Source organism: Cydia splendana, chromosome 16 (genome assembly GCF_910591565.1).
Source record: "Cydia splendana chromosome 16, ilCydSple1.2, whole genome shotgun sequence".
NCBI lineage: Eukaryota > Metazoa > Arthropoda > Insecta > Lepidoptera > Tortricidae > Cydia > Cydia splendana.
Window position 1 is genome coordinate 5645817 of NC_085975.1, and position 19646 is coordinate 5665462.

The 19646-nt window shown below is 38.7% G+C and overlaps 2 protein-coding genes across 3 annotated transcripts; one reads left to right on the forward strand and one right to left on the reverse strand.

Moving 5' to 3' along the window:
• Positions 1-4264: 4264 nt before the first annotated feature.
• LOC134798093 (phosphorylated adapter RNA export protein) lies at positions 4265-11827 on the reverse strand. Its single transcript, XM_063770430.1, has 6 exons — positions 11651-11827; positions 11165-11419; positions 10121-10469; positions 9505-9596; positions 9058-9244; positions 4265-8406 (listed from the first exon to the last, which is right to left on the reverse strand). Exons 1-6 carry the CDS (start codon positions 11711-11713, stop codon positions 8132-8134), a joined length of 1221 nt encoding a protein of 406 aa, XP_063626500.1. The 5' UTR covers positions 11714-11827; the 3' UTR covers positions 4265-8131.
• A 234-nt stretch (positions 11828-12061) lies between these two features.
• On the forward strand, positions 12062-19033 carry LOC134798096 (pentatricopeptide repeat-containing protein 2, mitochondrial-like). Of its 2 annotated transcripts, XR_010145152.1 has the most exons (10): positions 12062-12229; positions 12342-12561; positions 12888-12990; positions 13458-13652; positions 14077-14173; positions 15131-15219; positions 15562-15675; positions 17404-17514; positions 17856-18924; positions 18955-19022. XR_010145152.1 is itself a non-coding variant. In XM_063770433.1 (9 exons), exons 1-9 carry the CDS (start codon positions 12139-12141, stop codon positions 17976-17978), a joined length of 1143 nt encoding a protein of 380 aa, XP_063626503.1. In that variant the 5' UTR covers positions 12062-12138; the 3' UTR covers positions 17979-19033. The 2 variants fall into 2 exon arrangements, 1 of the variants encoding a protein (XP_063626503.1); XM_063770433.1 differs by having other exon boundaries at positions 17856-19033.
• The last annotated feature ends 613 nt before the right edge of the window (positions 19034-19646 follow it).

Consider the following 19646-nt stretch of genomic DNA (forward strand, 5'->3'; position numbering starts at 1 on the left):
GTTCGTCCGCTTCTTCGTTTCCGTTAATGTCGGAGTGCCCTGGTACCCATCTAAGTGTAACTTTGTTGGAGTAAGCCAGTGCATTTAGGTTTGTTTTACAGTTCTGGACTAGTTTTGAGTTTGACTCAAGGGATTCTAGTGCCAGCGGAGCAGCCTGGCTGTCTGAGTTGATGTAGATAAGCTGGTGTCTTAGGTTTCTATCCAGGTTGATCTCCGCACATTTGTTGATGGCGAAGACTTCTGCCTGGAAGATTGAGGCCAGTGTGCCCATGCTGACGCTAGCTCTGAGCTTAGATCTCTCACCATAGATCCCACATCATACATCATTGCCTTTCTTGGAACCATCTGTATACCAAATGTGGCTTCCCTCTTCGACGTACATTTGGTTGTTGATCCATTTGTCTCTAGGAGGTATTTCTACTGTTTACAGTTTGGTGAGATGACATTCGGTGTGCGTGTCATCAGTGGGCATGCTAAGGGTTCTATTCGCAAAAACCCAGGCCTTTAGATTGGAATTAGAATGCCTGAGAGCGCCATTTTGGCCTGTTTAGTGTGCATATTCTGTAGACGCACTGCTTGGCCTCCTTTTGCACCTGCAAGTGGAGTGGTATGATGTCCAGCAGTGCATCTAGGGCCGCTCCCGGTGTCGAGGAGTAGGCGCCTGTTACTGTTAAACAAGCCGTGCGTTGCAGGCTGTTTAGAGTGTCTATTGCTGTCTTTTGGCTGGTTTTGTTACACCAGACTGCGGAGGCGTAGGTGACAATTGGCCTCACTACCGCTGTGTTTACCACATAGCAATTTGGGTCTTAAGCCCTATCTTGCTCCTGCCATTCGACAGCGTGACCACATGGCCATTTTCGCTTTTTGTATAATGTTTCTCAGGTGAGGGTTCCGAGTTAACTTTTGGTCGAAGGTGACCCCTAGATACTTGACCTCTGCCGAGAACGGTATTATTTGTCCATTAAGTCTTGGTTTTGTGAGTTTATCGAGCTTCCGTTTCCTCGTGAATGGTTAAATGACTATTACAGTCTTGCTCGGATTAAGGGACAAGTAATTTTCTCTACTCCATTTGAATATTGTGTTTAGAGCTCCATGCATTAGGTTGGATATTGTGTTGAGGCAAGGGCCTTTGACGATGACTACAAGGTCGTCGGCATATCCTTGTGTATCAAAGTCTTGGCCTGACATGATTGCAAGAAGTTGGTCCACTGCTAGGGTCCATAATAGTGGGGATAAAACGCCTCCTTGTAGGCACCCTTTAGTGGTATAAAATTCATGCATATATAGTATTGATGGTCAGAGTGGCTACTCTGTTCGAGAGCATGCTATGTACCCATCTGGTGGTTTCGTCTACTCCCTTTGATTTCATACCATTGAGTATGGTCTCTGCGGGCGTATTGTCGAAAGCACCTTCAACATCAAGGAACGCACATACAGCGGTTTGCTTTTCCTCTAGGGTTTTCTGCACCTTGTCAACCTGGTTGAAAATTATTTCGGCGACACGGCGGTTTTCAGTTGTGTCGCATGTTCCGGTGTAGGATTTGGTCTATGTTTGGGGACAGATTATAGCCCCTCAGCAACAGCCACCATGCCCTGCTGACTGGGGCTGGTCCAAACAACATGGAGCCCATATGGACAAGCCTACCTGCGGCGGCTGCTGCTTGTTTAGAGCTTATTCGTTGCCGCTGCAAAACAAAATGCGCAGGGAGGTGCAACTGCATTAAAAAAAAACCTAAAATGCACAGTCTCATGGGCATGTAATGGCAATTACGAACAATATATATCTTATTTTAACCCGCATTTTTTGTCAAACACCTCCTATGTTAATTTTATCACATTTATAATACTTAACTCTATTAGCGAAAGTTTTCCCAACATTTTTATTTATATATGTATATATATCACGTCCAGAAGTAATTTATTAATGTAATCTACCACCAGAAGAATAACAACTTATCAGAATCATCTAAACATACTTAAAAATCCTAAACGTTGCATACCACTCTTACAATGCAGGTACGCTGCGCGACACAAAACATTTTTTTTAACAGAGTTATGAAAAAAAATGTTTGACAAGTTTACTATTCTGTATAGTAGGAGAACTGGGCTATTCACAGGTATTTTTTTTCTAGAGCAAATCCTCATAGTATACATTTTGTTGAGGATTTTCGAAAAAAAAATCAAAAGATTTTTTTTTAAATTTTGGATTTTTCATATTTTTTGTATGGGTGAGTGAAAATTTAGTCACAGAAATGAATTCTTCATCCTCGAATTATACGAAACTGACACCAAACTTGATATAGTTGCGAGATGTATGCAGATATAAAGCTTAGAGTGAGTCGCGCCGGAGGCACTTTTACCCCCCCTCCCCTGCCCACCTACTGGTGGGAACCTCTTGGCAACCGGGCTTAATCAGCTCAGGTCACCCCCAGGAACACCTGTTCCAAGCGGTTTGCTTTGTCTCCAAAATGCAAGGTCCCCTTAGAAAACGGGACCTTAGATCCCCTGCTATCTAGCTACTTGTTGCATTTGAGTAAGATGTGTGTTCATTTGCCATACTAAATATAAATTAACCTTACTGCCAATCTTTCCCTATTGTACAGTATTCTCTCATGTAATCTATTGTTAATATAATATTAGTAAATTTCACTTGTGAGAAGTTTAACCTTTTAACCGCTTAGAAATTTTCATCGAGCGTGCTCTTGCCGCCACCGGTAGGGACCTACGAAGTTGTCTTATTTCAGACTGCGGCGAAATGAGCTAGATTGTGTACGTCTTATATATCAGTTTACTACGGTTAAAAGGTTAAAATTATTAACTAATAACAATACATTCCAAGCTTTAAAGTTCTGTCTAGTGCTCCCATTTAAAAATAATGTATGAATACATTTAGATGTAATGGAATTTAAAAAGCAATAAACAATTATGTATAATTCAGTCGTTTTTTTTCTACCATCGTTCATATCTTCGAGCAACACGGAAGGGAGGCGGCATTCGCACTATTTCCCCTCTGCCGAGGTACAAGATTAGCGCGTCAATCTAATCTAGCGCGGGTAATAAAACTAGTTGCACTTGGATTTTTCACTAGACCGAGTCCAGATGCGCGCGTGAACACTGCTGCACAAAAATGCCTGTTTGCTCGGTTTTTTGTTATAAAAAGAGGTCGGGGACATCAAATTTACAAAAAGAAAGTGTTACATTTCACATGTAATATTTTTTTTTACATATCATACGTTTAATTACATTCAAACACAATTATTATATTTTAGTCTCATGTAATTGTTGGATTTATCGATTTTGCTCGCTCAGTACAAATTGCGGATCGGTCGAGCGACAAATCCGACTTCTCATCTCTCAGAATACAATAACATACTTCAACGAAAATGTGTTAGTGTGCGTGTTATGCCACTTGTCACTCGTCCGTACACAAAAAGAGATCGAGGTTTGCAAGATTTGTCTTTGACGTGTGTCATTTTCTATGTATTTGTGTCGTCATTACAGATTGGATTTTGTATGTAAGTGTGTGAGAAGTGCGACTGTGTGCACCTTTCCCCCCCGCGAAAAATGGCAGAAAGATTTGTACGGTGAGATATCGCTTGGGCCCCTCCCTTCCGATGTGTCGGAAGCCGGTGTTGCTCGAAGGTTCATATTGTTGATTCAATAGGGTATTTTCCTACTAGTCAAATCAGTTACTTTTTTAAAACTGTCAAAACGATTTGCTAATATGGAATTTATATGAAACATTACATCGTGACGTCACGGTCAACTCACGTACTTTTTATATTTCTATCCGATTTATTAAATAGAACTTGTGTTTAAAAATAACTCCTATCTGTATTTTTCTAATAATTATCTGGTGCTTTATTTCATGCATGGTGTAAAATAGTTTATTTGAAATACAGTATAATACCCTATTACTAATTAGATCAACAGGATTAGAAAAAGGAATACGAAACCGCGTAGAGAAGCGTGCATGAACTATAGGGGGCAATGGGGCAGCATAGGAGCCGTCATATTTTTCGTGCGAAGCGGAAATGCGTCGTTTATGCTTCCGATGTAGCCCACAAGATGGCAGAACCTACTATGCACAAGGAAACGTACCGACGAGAACGGTAGATGGTAGCACTTGCTTTGGCAATGTAGTACATGTGCACATATGTTTCCGATTCAGGCCAGAAGATGGCAGACTCTCCAACGCGCACGGTCCGATATTATATCTGCATCGATACCAAACCCTCCTGGGCCCATTGATTTATGGTTATGAAGGAAAAATAAAGACATTTTTTTGTATATAAATTTATTATATAAAGTAGGTCTGTTCTATGCATATTCCTACTTATACTTCACAATGTCCGTAAACGCATTGTAGATCCGGTGACACATTCGGCATACAACTAAGAGGAAAGTATAGTGCATAAATATTCTAAGCGCCACTTGCACCATCCCACTATCCCGGGGTTAAACAGTTAAACCGTTAACCCAGTGTCATAGTGTACTGGTAACCATCGTAACTCCAGGTTTAACCGGTTAACCCCGGGTTAGAGAATGGTGCAAGTGGCCCTAACCCCCTTATTCATAACACTTCACGGGCCTAAGTTAAATTATGTTTTATCCTTTTCTTACAAATACATAAGTCAAAATGACAGATAAAGACAAACGATTATTAGCTAATTGAGGCTTGTAGCGTTTGTGAATAAGGGTGTAATTAATTACATACATAAATATCTATTTCGAGGCATTTCGGAACTACGTTATTGTCTACACGCTACGAGTGGAACTTCAATGAATTTTCGTTATAAAAAATAATTTTAGGCGGATATTGACTTGACCATTTGACCATAACTTTTACAGCTTACCTTTACATCAGCGGTCGGCAACAAGCGGCCCGCGAGCCCCCCTGGCTATTTTATATGTAATATTGTCAAACAACAATGTCTGATAAAGTCACACATATTAACAAAAGTGCGGCCCGCGTCAAGTTCCTTTAACTACTATGTGGCCCTTGGCTGGTAAAAGGTTGCCGACCGCTGCTTTACATTATGTCGAATTTACATGGCAGTAGGTTTTAGTATAATTATATGGATAACTTTTTGATACCAAGACCCTTAGGTGTCGTGAGCGTAAGTTATTTTGCCCACAGCGAAGAACGTACAGTCACCACACGGGACTGTTATGCCATTTAGGGTTCTAATTGGAAATTCTATAGTATTGGACAACCAATTTAGTTAGGACCTTAAATGGCGCAACAATCGCGGGGTGTGATGGTACATAAGTTTTAAGTGATATTCTATAGGTAGGTACCAGGGATGTTGCGAATATTCGCATCCGCAACCGCGGAACTTCCGCATTATTTTCAACATCCGCATCTGCATCCGCATAAAATCGACGCGGAGCTTATGCGGATGCGGATGTCGACCAAGTCGGTATAGGAACCTCTTAGCGGCGGCGTAAGTGTTAGGTAATTTCGTCATTACCTATAACGAAATCGTCTAGAATTCTAGATCCAGAAACGTCGGCCAACTTACTGTTTATTAAATATAACGCACCTATATTCTTGCTCAAATACTAAACGTTTAGTTTTTTTTTCAATAAAAATTACTAAAAATGTAATATTTGACGTTTTTTAAGTACCTAACCTTGACATCCGCATCCGCATCCGCGGATGTGAGCCTTTAAATATCCGCATCCGCGTCCGCGGATGTCAATAAATCAGCATCCGCAACATCACTGGTAGGTACGTTATTAATGTTATTATACACAATTAGGTAGTACTTCCATAATAATTATTTTGCATTCTCTCTGGTCAAATGGATGGCGATACTGTTTATTTTACTGTTCTTTTCCTCTAATCTCCAAACACAATTTTATTTTCGATTTGCTTAAGAATTAGGAATTCAGCAATGATTACAAAATCAAGACCAAGCTGAAAAAAGTCAATTCGTCGCCTTCAATTCCTAATTTTGAGATCAATATCAATATTTATAAAAACCTACAATATTTCTCGTGTAAGTGTCGAACCTCTCCTTTGGTTTCAGATAACGTAAGAAACTTTTGTCGATATATACAACCCTACTTTTGTATCAGTTTGATGTCGATTACAATTGACGTAATCCTAATTATAAATATTTATGGTCAGTTCACCGAATAATCAAATATTTACCAACAACTTTTGACACAATGTAGCTACCTCCCTTAATTTTCTTTTACATTATAGTTTGTAGATTTCTAACATGCCCCGACGGCTAATCCTTTGTCTATTAAGTAAACCCGCTCGTGCTACCACCTGCATAAAAAATCGTTCGTTCACTTTACCCAGGTATTTGAATTACAACTCCTATAGAAATTGCAATAAGATTCAAAATTAACTAATGGATAAATATTTTGTTAGGATGTGTGTGGTCCGTTCTACTCGCCGGCACTCAGTACTACGGTTACTGAGTGTGCCGGCGAGTCGAACGCTACAGAACCAGTCTAAAATGTGTCATCGAGATGAGTAACAAAGGCGCGTTACCGGAGAGCGCACCTACACAGGTTTTTTGAGCGTTGGGCTAGCCCGCGCTCAGGTGCCAAATAGAATAATTAAGACCCTTTTATGCAGGTAAGTAGTACGAGCGGTTTTACTTAACAATAGACAAAGGATTAGCCGTCGGGTTAGAAATCTACAAACTATGCCAGGAACATAATCTTTACCTGACAATTACGTAACACATTGTCGAAAAGCGATGACCATCAAAATAAAGCATCATTGTCGGTACCATCGACCACATTGTTAACTGTACATCGATGGACCTTATGCCATTTGTAATAAGGTCCACCGATGTACACTTAGGAGTGTTGCTGTTTGTACAAAAGTATTTAAAAAATCAGCACCAAAAGGTTATCTCTAAAGTCAAATAGTTAAAACAATAGAAATAGGAAAAATAAACAAATACTTTGACAATGATGTCATCTGGTAAGAGTAAGTTTCTCGAATCATGTGGCTAATAATTAAGTAGAAGTAGGTGAAGGTATTCATTTTAACCTTTGGACAAAAGGTTAAAACTTTGTATTGGTACTGCACTGACCCTAGTATATAAAATCTTAAACTAAATAACGAAAAGGGAACGTCGGGCACCATTCACAAATTCACCATTATCAATAATCGAATCAACATCTCAATTAACTTGAAAAAAAAAAAAGTTTTTGTCATTAACCCTTTAAAATACCAGTAACGGATATACCCGTCAAAATCGTGCCTTTTCGTCGTATAAATAATCAAATAACGACCTAGAACACGTAGGCAAACGATTCAATTTTATTTCACATAATTTCTTGGCATGCAGATAGGTAGAAAACATGTAAATGACGGTGTATTGTTTAAAAGGTTAATTTCTTACCAGCGATTATTCTTTATTCAAATTTAATATTCAAAGTTGCTTCAATGAAACAAGTTATATACACACTACACAGTCCCACAAATTCAAATTATTTGCCAGCGGGTAGCCCAGTGTATTATTTTTTACATTTATTTATTATAGTGGAACGATTCTTGTTCAAATTGACAATCTCAAAGTCTCAATGTACACCGGTTTAAATTTTTTGCTATTGCAATAATTAAATACATTGGTAGAACCCCCGATTTAAGTGGTTGAAAGACTGCGGATACCCTATTCTGGTTTAACCCTTCATATGCCTTTGTCAAAAATGTGCTACATAATTAATAACCTTGAAATTGTGAATTACAGTCCAAATTGTGTGGCACGGGTATGGGACAAGGCAAACGAAAGGTTAATCAAATTAGGCGTCACAGTACACTTCACTTAATCTTATTAAGTCATATTTCTTGAGAACCATTCCGGGACAACTTTTTACACATAACCTCCAAGTAATCATCATCATAGTTCTGAAAACCTCGCTCCGTCCGGTCGGGTCGCCGGAAGGGGGAGGCCTCCGGGTCCTAGGAACTGTCGATTAGATCACTTAACCCTTTACCAGGCTGACATTTCAAAAATGACAACCGAATGTCAGTCTTACTCATCGAAAATAGAACACATGTTTCCAGTGCCGTATGTGAGAAATATGAATCCCCTAGCCTGGTAAAGGGTTAATTTTATTGCCACAACTTGATAACACGAGAATCGTCCCGGACACTTTAGAACATATCCATGTCATCGTTACACATAACCTCCAGGTAATCATCATCGTCATAGTTGTGCAAGCCCCGCTCGGTCCGGTCGGGCTGCGCGTCGGGTGCGGGGGAGGGGGAGGGGGAGGGGGAGAGGGCGGGCGCGTCGGTGTCGGAGGAGCCGTCGCGCGCGTCGGTGGCGGGCGAGGGCGGCGGGTTGGAGCCGTGCGCGGTCGGCACCGTGGCCTCGCCGCCGCCACCGCCGCCGCCGCCGCGGGACAGCAGAGTGGGCAGCTCGGATTCTGGAAAAAACGTAATATTTCAATTAAAAACGAAACTTTAAAGGTGTAAAAAGGACTTATGTGGCACCTAACACCTAAGTCAATCGCCACGCCTTTCGTGCGCTGCGCGTCACCGTGAACCTAGTACCAAAGTTAAAGCTCCGTCATATTGACGCGGTAGCGGATCCGACGCAGATTGCGCGCAGTACCGCGCAACTGGGAATGCACAGAACGTTATGAAACTACATACGTCACATTGTCGTCATTGTCGAAGCGCGGCACCGCGTTCAATCCACTCTCGATACGCCGACCGAATGCGGAACCGACGCGGAGCAGTCGCGGGGCGGAAGTGGCGTGGTCGCGGTCACTCACCCGTCATATTGGGGCGGATCGAAAGCGGAGCGATTGTGCTGCCTGCGCCCGCCTACCCAGTACCCACTACCCATAGCCGTAGGTAACATTTACCACGCGGTTGCAACGCGGGTCCGCGCTCGAAACGCTTTCAATCCGTCGACCACGCTCAATGTGACATCACCACCTGACTATCGTGCCGCTCCGCGACCGCCATAGAACGCTTCCGCGTCAATGTGACGGATCCTTTAATATTGAGCTGAGCCGCGCGCGTCAATTGATGTCTACGGCTGTTAAAAGGTTAAAAGTGTTACCGCTCACCTGTGAGACTCTGTTTAAGCTGTTCCATAACCTTCTGGCGACTCTTCGCCCGCGCCCGTTTAATACGCCGCGCGGTCTCTTTGCGCTCCTCGTTGAAGATCTGGTTGATCATCTCCTGCGAGATCTCGTCATCCCGCTTCAACAGGAAGAAGTAGATACCGCCGGGGGTCCGTCGACGGGTGCCGTTCTGGATTGTAAAAGGAAAAAGTCAATCTATCCTCATGCTGCCCACCATACAAAATTATAGCCTAGGAAAATAGAATCTTGTGTATTTTCAATTAGGTTGAATTTCATGTTCGAAAATTTTACGAAACAAATGAAATGCTACCTACTTTGTTTTTAATTAAGGTTGACATTCCATCGAAACTGAGTAGGTAGAGTATGAATATTCATAACAACACTGCTATTATGATCCTATACACAATACAATGTGAATTTTTCCCTTACCATGACCAGCATGCCTCCATCAGCCTCGACCCTTTGTGTCTCCTTGTATATTTCTATAGCTTTGCTGACGCCTAGTACCTGTACAATCCTACCTGAAAACGCAAATAATAACAATCAATGCTAGAGACATTTTGATGTCCTGGTAATTATTAGAGCATGCAGACCTCATGGGTTATCCATCAGATCAGAATTTCTGACATTATGGTGCTTGAAGGAAAAGTTGAATTTTATGATTTTTTGCTGTTTGGTTAACTTTTATAAACTCTTCAGTCCAAAAGCTGTCTGGAAGAGACTGCTTTTGAGTGATAAGACTGCCTACTGATACCTAGTTATATTCTATTTAAATTCTTTGTTATTAACATGTAAAACTTTAATTAAATTTCACAATTTAATTGGTCACTTTCCCAGGTATAAACATTTAATTCAGTTTTTTGATTTCTCTATTCTTTACATTCTGAATAAGTGGGCGTATTTTTGCAAATGGGAACCAACCCATACCAAATACTCATTGAAAATCGAACCTTAATGTTAAAACAATGTAGTAAACATTTGAATGAGTATTTGGTGTGGGTTGGTACCCATTTGCAGAAATATGTCCAAGTGAAAACCAACTTACCTACTAAATCCTTCTTCTCTTCCTGCAACTTTTCTGCAATTTCCAAAGCAATTACTTCTATAGGATCCTCAGAAGTCGCCACCAAATCATCTAGTACCCTAGGCTGCTGCTTACTACTATGGTCTTCATTCATTGCCCTTTTGCCGAGCCTTAGTTTCACGTTGGACCTGTCTGAATGCCTCCTTTTCTTTGACGTATTTTCATCCTCCAAATTATTACTTGTGAATACATTTTTAGGAATATAGCTATCGTCTAATCTATACTTAATAGTATAATCATAAGATTCAACGCCATATCTGCTTTTTTTAGTGACATCGCAGCTGACCATGTCTTCTGTTAATAAGTCTTCCTGCAATGACAGAAAAAGTAATTTAGGTAAATTACAAGTACGTGTAAACTCCATATAATGTTACTCGATATAAAGATTCACTCTCTATATCATCAATGATTGTTGGCTATAGTTGCTTTACTTTCAAATTCATTTCTCTCTATATAATGAAAATGTTCCCTCGAGTGCCGTTATATATAGAGTTTACACTGTATGTATGGTACTGAATTTGTGTCATATTACACAATGTCACTTCATATAATAAATCACTCCTTAAAATGTCAAAACGTTTTGATTCAAGTTCATTTACTTTAATGTTAATTTCACTACATTTAACAAACTCTCCATAACGTCACAAAGTGTCAGATTACTTGACACATTCAGTGCCGAAAAACCAGACTATCAGGTATTTTATGATTTCATTCTCAGGCTGGATGACCCGATAGTCGGGATCGTGGTACTACAACTACATATGACTAAATTTTTGTGGCCTGGCGCGGACGTCTTGTATGGCTGGGTGGCAATCGATGTGTTAAGTATTGTTATATCGAGTTTACACTGTGCCTAGGAAGTTGGGAGTTTAGAAAATTAAAACTTTGCTATATTTAGTTTATGTAGTCAGAATGATATTTGATTGTATGATAAGTAATTTATCAAATCGTTATCAGGAACTATTTTTGACTTTGAGTTTTTCAAAAAAATTGTTTATAAATTACCTGCAATGCTTTGCACCAAACATTATATTTGTCTTTTTTGTCCGGCTGGGACTGCTGCGGGCGTTTCGGCCTCAGCTTCGTGCGCTTCGGTCGCCGCCGCGGCTCCTCCTCCGAGTCCGACCCTGACGACTCCTGCGCCGACCCCTCGTCGCTCAGCTCATCCTGGATCTGCATGTTCACCAGCGACGGCGGGTTGAACGCCTCCGGCCGCTCCAGCGGTATATACGTGCCCTCTTCCACATCTGAATCCTCCAACTACAACGAAAAATAGGACGCGTAAATCTATGTACGCCCAAACGTCAATGCAACAAAGTACTACGTTTCACCGCGTTAATTATGTTTATCATGCATATAAATCATCCTTATGGCTATTTAGAAGACGGAGAATGACATAATTTAGGTGGCTGATGCCTTTTAAGCGAAAAATATACAGGAAATAAGGTGATAAATGCTAGCAGAATGTACGCGTAAAAGAAGACTTCTAACCTCTCCTTCTTCACGTTCATGAGACACCTCGACGTCTAGTTCGCCTTCGGTGGTCGACATCATGATCCAGCGAAGATAATAAGTGGGTATAAAGAAGGAACATTAAAGTATTTTAACAAAATACAACAATTCCGCCTTTTAACACTTACTACTTCTGTCATTGATTATAGACAAGATAGACGTAGGCAAATGTCAAGTTAGTGAAGGTGTTTACGAAGATTGCCATTTTATTTCTTTAATTTGGTTTTTTCATTATCAAACCTAGCTTGCAGATCTTTAAAATAAAGAATTTAGCACTGAAAGCACTGTAAGAAGCTTTAAAATATCTGTGAAAACATACAATTTAATTTTCTCGACAATTTTTTTACTGGCTGATAAATTAATGTTGAAGGTTTTATGCGGCAACGTCGAAAAAAAAAAGAAATGTCAAGTCTTTTCTAACCTAAAAGTTCAAACATTCGTAATCTTATTAAAATTGTAAAGTTAAAATGTCTCAGTTAATAAATACTTTCTTAAGGAATCCTCTTCTAAAGAGTGTAAGATTACATGTGCCATGCCGGATGATCCAGTTAACTCCAGGTACAATTTGGTTGATTCAGTGAAATTTTCATGAAACCATTCAGGTCTAAAATACTTTTCTTTTGAAACTTACTACTTGTTTCATGTATTTAACTGCTTAATCCCTTGCTAGTTCAACAACTGTACGCGCCAGCAGCCCTTGGAATCGATGGCTACCTTCATGCGAGGAGGAGAATTAAGGAGCAATTCGCAAACTTTACCGATAAATTCAGGACAAAGATGACAGAATTTGTGGACGATTCCAAGAATATGGTGTTTACAGAGGATCTGAAGAATATGGTGCATATTGCTGAGCCTTCAGATTTGGAATTGTGTCTTAAAATGATTAAAAAGTAAGCCAACATAAAATAAGATATGCCCAATGTTCTTCGTTTTAATTATCCATTTATTTATTTAATCATTGTAGTAATATCAGACTATAATGCTAAAAAATTACATTTTATTTCAAACCTAAATTCTAATTATTATATATATAACTAAACCTAGAAATAAGATGCCAAACACCTTTAATCTTTATCATACAAAAGAAAACATATTGTACAAAAGACTGACTTAATGCTGAAGGGCATCTTCTGGCGATTAACCTCTGGGAAAAACCAAAGCGTTCTTTCTATTGATTTGTAACTCAAAGTTATAAATTTTCTCCTTTTATTTTCAGATTCAACACACAAAGTTCCGAGTACCGATTTGGATCCTTTGTGTTTGGGCCTGTGGTAATGAGGATGTTCCATTTTCTGGATGCACCTAATGAAGCTTTAAAGGTAATTTTTTTTTATGACATATAACCCGAAAAGGAGACTTAGCAAGCCAAATAGTTGCAATGGAATTTATTTTACTTTGTTGGTTGTGCGTTTACATTATAGTAGTGCTTTTTACCTGAAACTGAATTTTACTTTTTGCCAGAAAAATGCACAAGTTTCAAGGGCCAATTGTCAGATTTTTTTAACCCTTTACCAGGCTAAGTGATGTATATTTCCCACATACTGCACTTCAAACATGTGTTCTATTTTTAATCAGTAAGACTGACATTTGATTGTCATTAATGAACTGTCAGCCTGGTATTAAAGGGTTAACTGTGACCTGGCAGTATAACTGTTATCATATCACCAACAAAAATGTCAAGAATTTGACTGCATTTCTATTCCTTGTTGTTTGTATATAATTTTGGCATCACTATAAATGTAATCTCACTTAATTTTCTTCAAATATACTTACTTTACGATTTCAGTGTTTCAAAGACCCAGAAAATGGTGGTTTTTTCGACCAACTAGTCACATACCAGATATTATTAGACCTGTTATACAGCCACCAGATGTATGATGACATGTACACGGTGTTTGAGAGAGTGAAAGATCGCCAGATTAACATGTCCAAGTATCCGAAGTATCCAGTAGTTTTAATACTAGCAGCTTGTTATAAACAGGTTAGCATATTTGTTATTATATGTTATATTTATTTAAACTTTATTGCACAAACAAAGAAAAATTTACAAATGGAGGACTTAATGCCAAAAGGCATTCTCTACCAGTCAACCATTGGGTCAAACAGAGACGTAAATGTTGATGCAGGAGATATTGATAAATTTTATAATGAGAAATATGGATGTGGTTTATTTTGTAATATTTATATTAATTATGAAAAACCCCACTTCATTTATTCAAGCATGTTTGAATACATTCTTACGGCACTTGAAAAAACTTTCCTGAACTTTGAGGCTGGTCCTTTTGAAGTTTTCTTACGTGTCTCTGTTTGGCTACAAAATTATATTCTTTAAGTGATAGCGAAAAAGCAGTGTTTTATATATTTCTTTTATATTTAAAAACAAACAACTTTGATTTATATTACAGAATACACCACAAAGTATGGAATATGCGTCAAAGTTATGGTCAGAGATGAGCAAAACAGGCACTATTCCACTAAGAAGAGCATGCACATTCTTTGCTGGTATGTCACCCTATTTATTTCACTAGTCCGAACAAGCTAATGGCATTCACAATTGCAACGACAAAGTGTGAAAATGTCAAAATTCTATGAAAATAATTATGATGTTTGTAATGTCATTAAAGAAGTGTCTTTAGGGGACAAATTAAGTGTGGGAGTGCCCACACTTAATTTGTCCTGGCAAAGTCGGTACAGAGTTAGCTTACGGACTCTATTGTTTTTTTTTCCTTAAGGAGGCGGCGCCTTAATGAAAAGAAAGATGCATTTTTAAGTTTATAAGGCATAAGTTGTCAGAAATTATGCAGAATTGAACCTTATCACTTCGAAACAAAGTTCAAAATCATGTGGGAAATATATTCCCTCTGCCTTAAAAAAAGGCTTAAGATGCGTCCACATTTGGACAACACACTGTGCCGCTTTGTGCTGCTCACGTCTCCTTTATCACTCTTCTTCTTCTTCTCTTCTTCTTCTTCCTCGCGTTATCCCGGCATTTTTGCCACGGCTCATGGGAGCCTGGGGTCCGCTTGACAACTAATCCCATGATTTGACGTAGGCACTAGTTTTTACGAAAGCGACTGCCATCTGACCTTCCAACCCAGAGGGGAAACTAGGCCTTATTGGGAATTAGTCCGGTTTCCTCACGATGTTTTCCTTCACCGAAAAGCGACTGGCAAATATCAAATGATATTTCGTACATAAGTTCCGAAAAACTCATTGGTACGAGCCGGGGTTTGAACCCGCGACCTCCGGATTGAAAGTCGCACGCTCTTACCGCTAGGCCACCAGCGCTTCACTATGGGCTGCGCTATCACTCTGGTTTTAAAATTAATATTAATACTTATTAATATTAAACTATTAATCATTGCTAATACCATGCAATTAGTATTGGTAAAGGTACTACCCTCCAACATTTTTTAGCTTACCTATTAGTATTATTAAGGTGAAATTCCCTTGTTTTAGCATTGGCCCTTAAGCAGGGCGCCCCCCACATAGCACTAGAGTCGATATCGTCACAGAAACAACATTATGTCACAATCCGAAACATCAAGGTGAGTTGCCTTAAAGTATAAATACACTGCGGTTTTTTCTATACAATTTTGAACCATCCGTCTTAGCTAATAGTTCCCTACTGATAACCAAGTATAACAAGGAGTGCTCCGAGTAATTGCTCGGATTAATCCCTGTCGCTTCTTTCCGTCATTGCTCTAGGCGACAACATTTCTATTTTCAGCACTTCGTTTTAAGAACGAAATACCTAAGAAAGAACTCGAGACTGGATTAAAATTACTACCTTTTACTACTTACTAAAAACTGTAGACTTACCTAAAAGCAAAAATAAGCAACTACAAATGGTATTTTACACGCTTGTTGTACAATCTAGTATTTTATAGGCAACTGCGTTAGCGGCCATGGGTAGAGTGGACGACACCTTGCCGGTGCTTCGAGCTGTATTGGACATAGACTCGCCGCAGCAAAAGGACAAACACACATTCTTCGAAGAAACTGTGAGTATTAGGTTCAAGATGTATTCGGTATTAATGGTGACTTGTGGAAATACCCTACATCTTGAGGTATTTAGAATAAAGCCGAATACACCTCTTATTCTTTTGGTGATAAATTTGAATACAAAAAACCTTTTTCGATAAGTAGTCAATTTAATTCGAACCTTAAATCGGATTTCTAAGGCACTAACGACTCTATTAACAAGTACAGTTGTAGTGCATAATTATTTTCCATCGTATTTTCACGGAAACGTACAAACGTGTCTTGCTATTTCAGTCAGTCTCGGTACATAAAGTACTGAGGTTGGCTGAAGTAGCATGACAAATACGAACGTTTCCGAGAAAGTACGATGGAAAACAATTATGCACTACATCTGTATTATGGTCGATAAATCGCAGGTACTGTATCTGGAACGGGGCATCCTGTAGATTTTACAAATTAACACAATAAGATCTTTCCGGTGCATGCGACACTAAACTCAAAATACACTAATTATCAAATACTACCAATATTGAAAAAAACTATTCTCATAACGAATGAAAGCCAAATGAACTTGATGCCAAAATGACCGGTTCTCGATTTGCACTTTCCCCAATATGGGCCAATTCCAAATGGACTGAAGCTCATAAAAACCGATACACAAAAGGCTCTTTTCCCAAAATACCCTAAATTTGAAATGCGGGAAAGTATCAGAACACCTAATTTCCATAATGATTGATTCACAAAACGGCCTGTTCCCAAAATACACCAAATCCTCGATTGTCATACTGTATACACCATAGAAGGTAGGATCGTATAGAAGTGGTATACGCGTGCCTCAGTGAGGGACAAAACATACGCAAATGCGACACTGTGATTGGTCGAATTTATTTGTTGCCCACTATTATCCATACCTACTAAAAAAATGGTGAGGAACAAAACATATGTGAGACTGTGATAAGGACAAACAATAATAGCGCTTTCTCTGCTACTCCTACTGAAAGATACGTAAGACTATCCCGTTCTGTCAGTTATCCCCACCACTCATGCCCAATCCAGTTTAATACTAGATTCATGGTATACACGGTACGTTGCTTTTTAGGATTCCGTACAAAATATGTATCTTATACCTTTAAACGAGCAATTCTTGTACATATACTTATCTTATACTTTTAAATTAAACGACCAATTCTTGTATATTTATTTATTTATATATATATTTCGGGGATCTTGGAAACGGCTCTGACGAATTCGATGAAATTTGCTATATGGGGGTTTTCGGGGGCGAAAAATCGAAAGTGGCCAATGTTAAGACAGCATCTGTAGTGGCAGTTTACACGAGGTTTTATTCTATTAAAACATGACAATCAAGAATTTAGTGTATTTTGGGAAAAGGCCGTTTTGTGAATCAATCATTATGGAAATCGGGTGTTCTGCGATTAAAATTTAGGGTATTTTGGGAAAAGAGCCTTTTGTGTATCGGTTTTTATGAGCTTCAGTCCATTTGGAATTGGCCCATATTGGGGAAAGTGCAAAACGAGAACGGGTCATTTTGGCATTAAGTTCATTTGCGTTTCATTCGTTATGGGAATAGTTTTTTTTAATATTGGTAGTATTTGAGGATTGGTGTATTTTGAGTTTAGTGTCGCATGCACCGGAAAGAATAAGATGAATACGTAAATCTCTAATATCATACCTTATTTGGTCCCAATAAGGTTGATTTTCGCTTTAACTAGTGTCGTAACTTACAGATATTAAAAGTAAAGGAGGCAGTGGAGAAGAGCGAGAACAAAGACCTGAAGAAGGAGTTCGACGATATCCACAAAGCGTTGGTAGATCGGCAATTAATAGATTCGAAACAGGTATGTGTATTTTATATATTTTTTATGTCATTTACGGTTGATATATACCTAATATGATTGTACTCATACTAAATACTAACCCCCTTATTCATAAAACTTTACGGGCCTGATTTAGTTAAATTATGTTTTGTCCCTTTCTTACAAATTTATAAGTCAAGATGACAGATAAACACAAACGATTCGTAGGTAATTCAGGCCAGTAACGCGTTTATGAATAACGCCATAAGTAAGCAGTGCTAGTAGCTAAACATTTTAAATATAGAACATGTACTTGCTATATTACTCAGAACTATTTGTGATGATATTTCTTCTTCTTATTTACCGTGACATGTCTGTTCCAGACGCTGGATATGCTGCTGAACGCCGAGATCACAGGGGTGAAGAAGACCGACGGGCCCGGCAGCGGCATGCCTTCGTACAAAAAGCAAATGCCCTACGGACTGAGGCAGAAGAGGCGTAGCTAATATAATAAAGTCGATATTATTACACTTGACTGGATCTTCTTGTCTGACACATCCTTTACAGTGCGACATAAAATAGTAGAATATAAATGAGATCGCCACTTTCTACGTAACCGTCACTTTTTTGACGTAAAATGCTTAACCCTTTACCAGGCTGACATTTCAAAAATGACAATCAAATGTCAGTCTTACTCATTGAAAATAGAACACATGTTTGAAGTGCCGTATGTGGGAAATATATATCCCTTAGCCTAGTTTAAGGGGTAATAACATGGCAACAATTTAGTATGGATTTTTTTTTTACTTCCATTTTATTTAATTTCTACTATTTTATGTCGCATTGTACAGTTAGGTCGATATTTGAACGGATTATTTTGTTGTGACTGTTCTCAAGTAATTTCAACAGTAGATTGGCGATTGGCGCTTACATAAAAGCACATGGAGTATCGTAATTTACACGTTCAGTGCGGGATGGCGTCGAAAGATCCCATGCAAAGTATGCTTAATTACGGTGTTAAAAATGACGTAAACACTAATCTGTCCATTTTTTATATGGAGTGAACATTGACATATATTACTTCGTAAAGACGTGCCTTACGGGCACTGCGAATGGTGCCAGAACAGCTAGCGGTGTCACGTACACGAATTCGAGCCAATCGTGCAGTCCCGTAAGTCCCGTCTTTATATGTAAGTCAAAGGGACTGAATGAATTAGTTAGTCATTCATTTGTTAAATTCTATAATATTTGTAATTATGCAATATAATGTAATTTGTGAGTAGTTAAATATTAGTTGATAGATAACTGTCAAAAAACCGTTCCCAAGTATTTTCTTTACCGTGCTTTTGTGATTTAATTTATAAAAGTGTAGGTACTTACTTTTTCAAATGGCGTTTTCGAACTTTGAGGTTAGAATAAAGCGAAAACTAGTGAAAACTGTAACAATTACTCGTAATCTACACTGTAAAAAACTATACGTAGGCAATCTACATTGCAAAAAACTAAAACGACCATACATTGTAAAAAAAGTCCATGTAAGTAATGTTACTAATGTTTTAGTAGGTATCCATATAAAAATAGTAATAAAAAAATAATAAATTGATAAACAAAACACCTTTTTTCCTTTTCTACTATCACTACACCTTATAAAACAAAGTCCCCCTGCTGGGTCTGTCTGTCTGTATGTTCGCTATAAAGTCAAAAACACACTACACAGACTATAAAAACCTAATACGAACGCTACATTGTTGCTTCGCATTTATAAATACTTACAGCATTTGTAATTCCTGACAATGCAACTTTGTCTAGCTCTGGTTAAAGGAACATAGATTGAACGCCTCCCTAAGCCTAAATGTTCGCATGATCTTATCAGAGGTATTTTATACTTCCAAATCCAACCTTACAGCCATCAAAATACAGTTGAGTTTTCTTTGAGGTCCTTGGTTAAACTTGCAAATGCTATTCCGACGTTATCTCCGTGGCTTTGCGTGCTCAGTGGTCATTAGGGTCTAATAAAATACGGTGAGTTAAATGAGAAAAGACTGCAAAAGCCTGGCGGATAAGACATTCTCCTCGTTGTTTCTATAGAAAAATATACAAAATGTAGGAGTTTAGTCATAAGTGCCAGTTGTTTTAAGGTGCATTTTGGTTTTAAAGCGGTAAGAATAAGAATC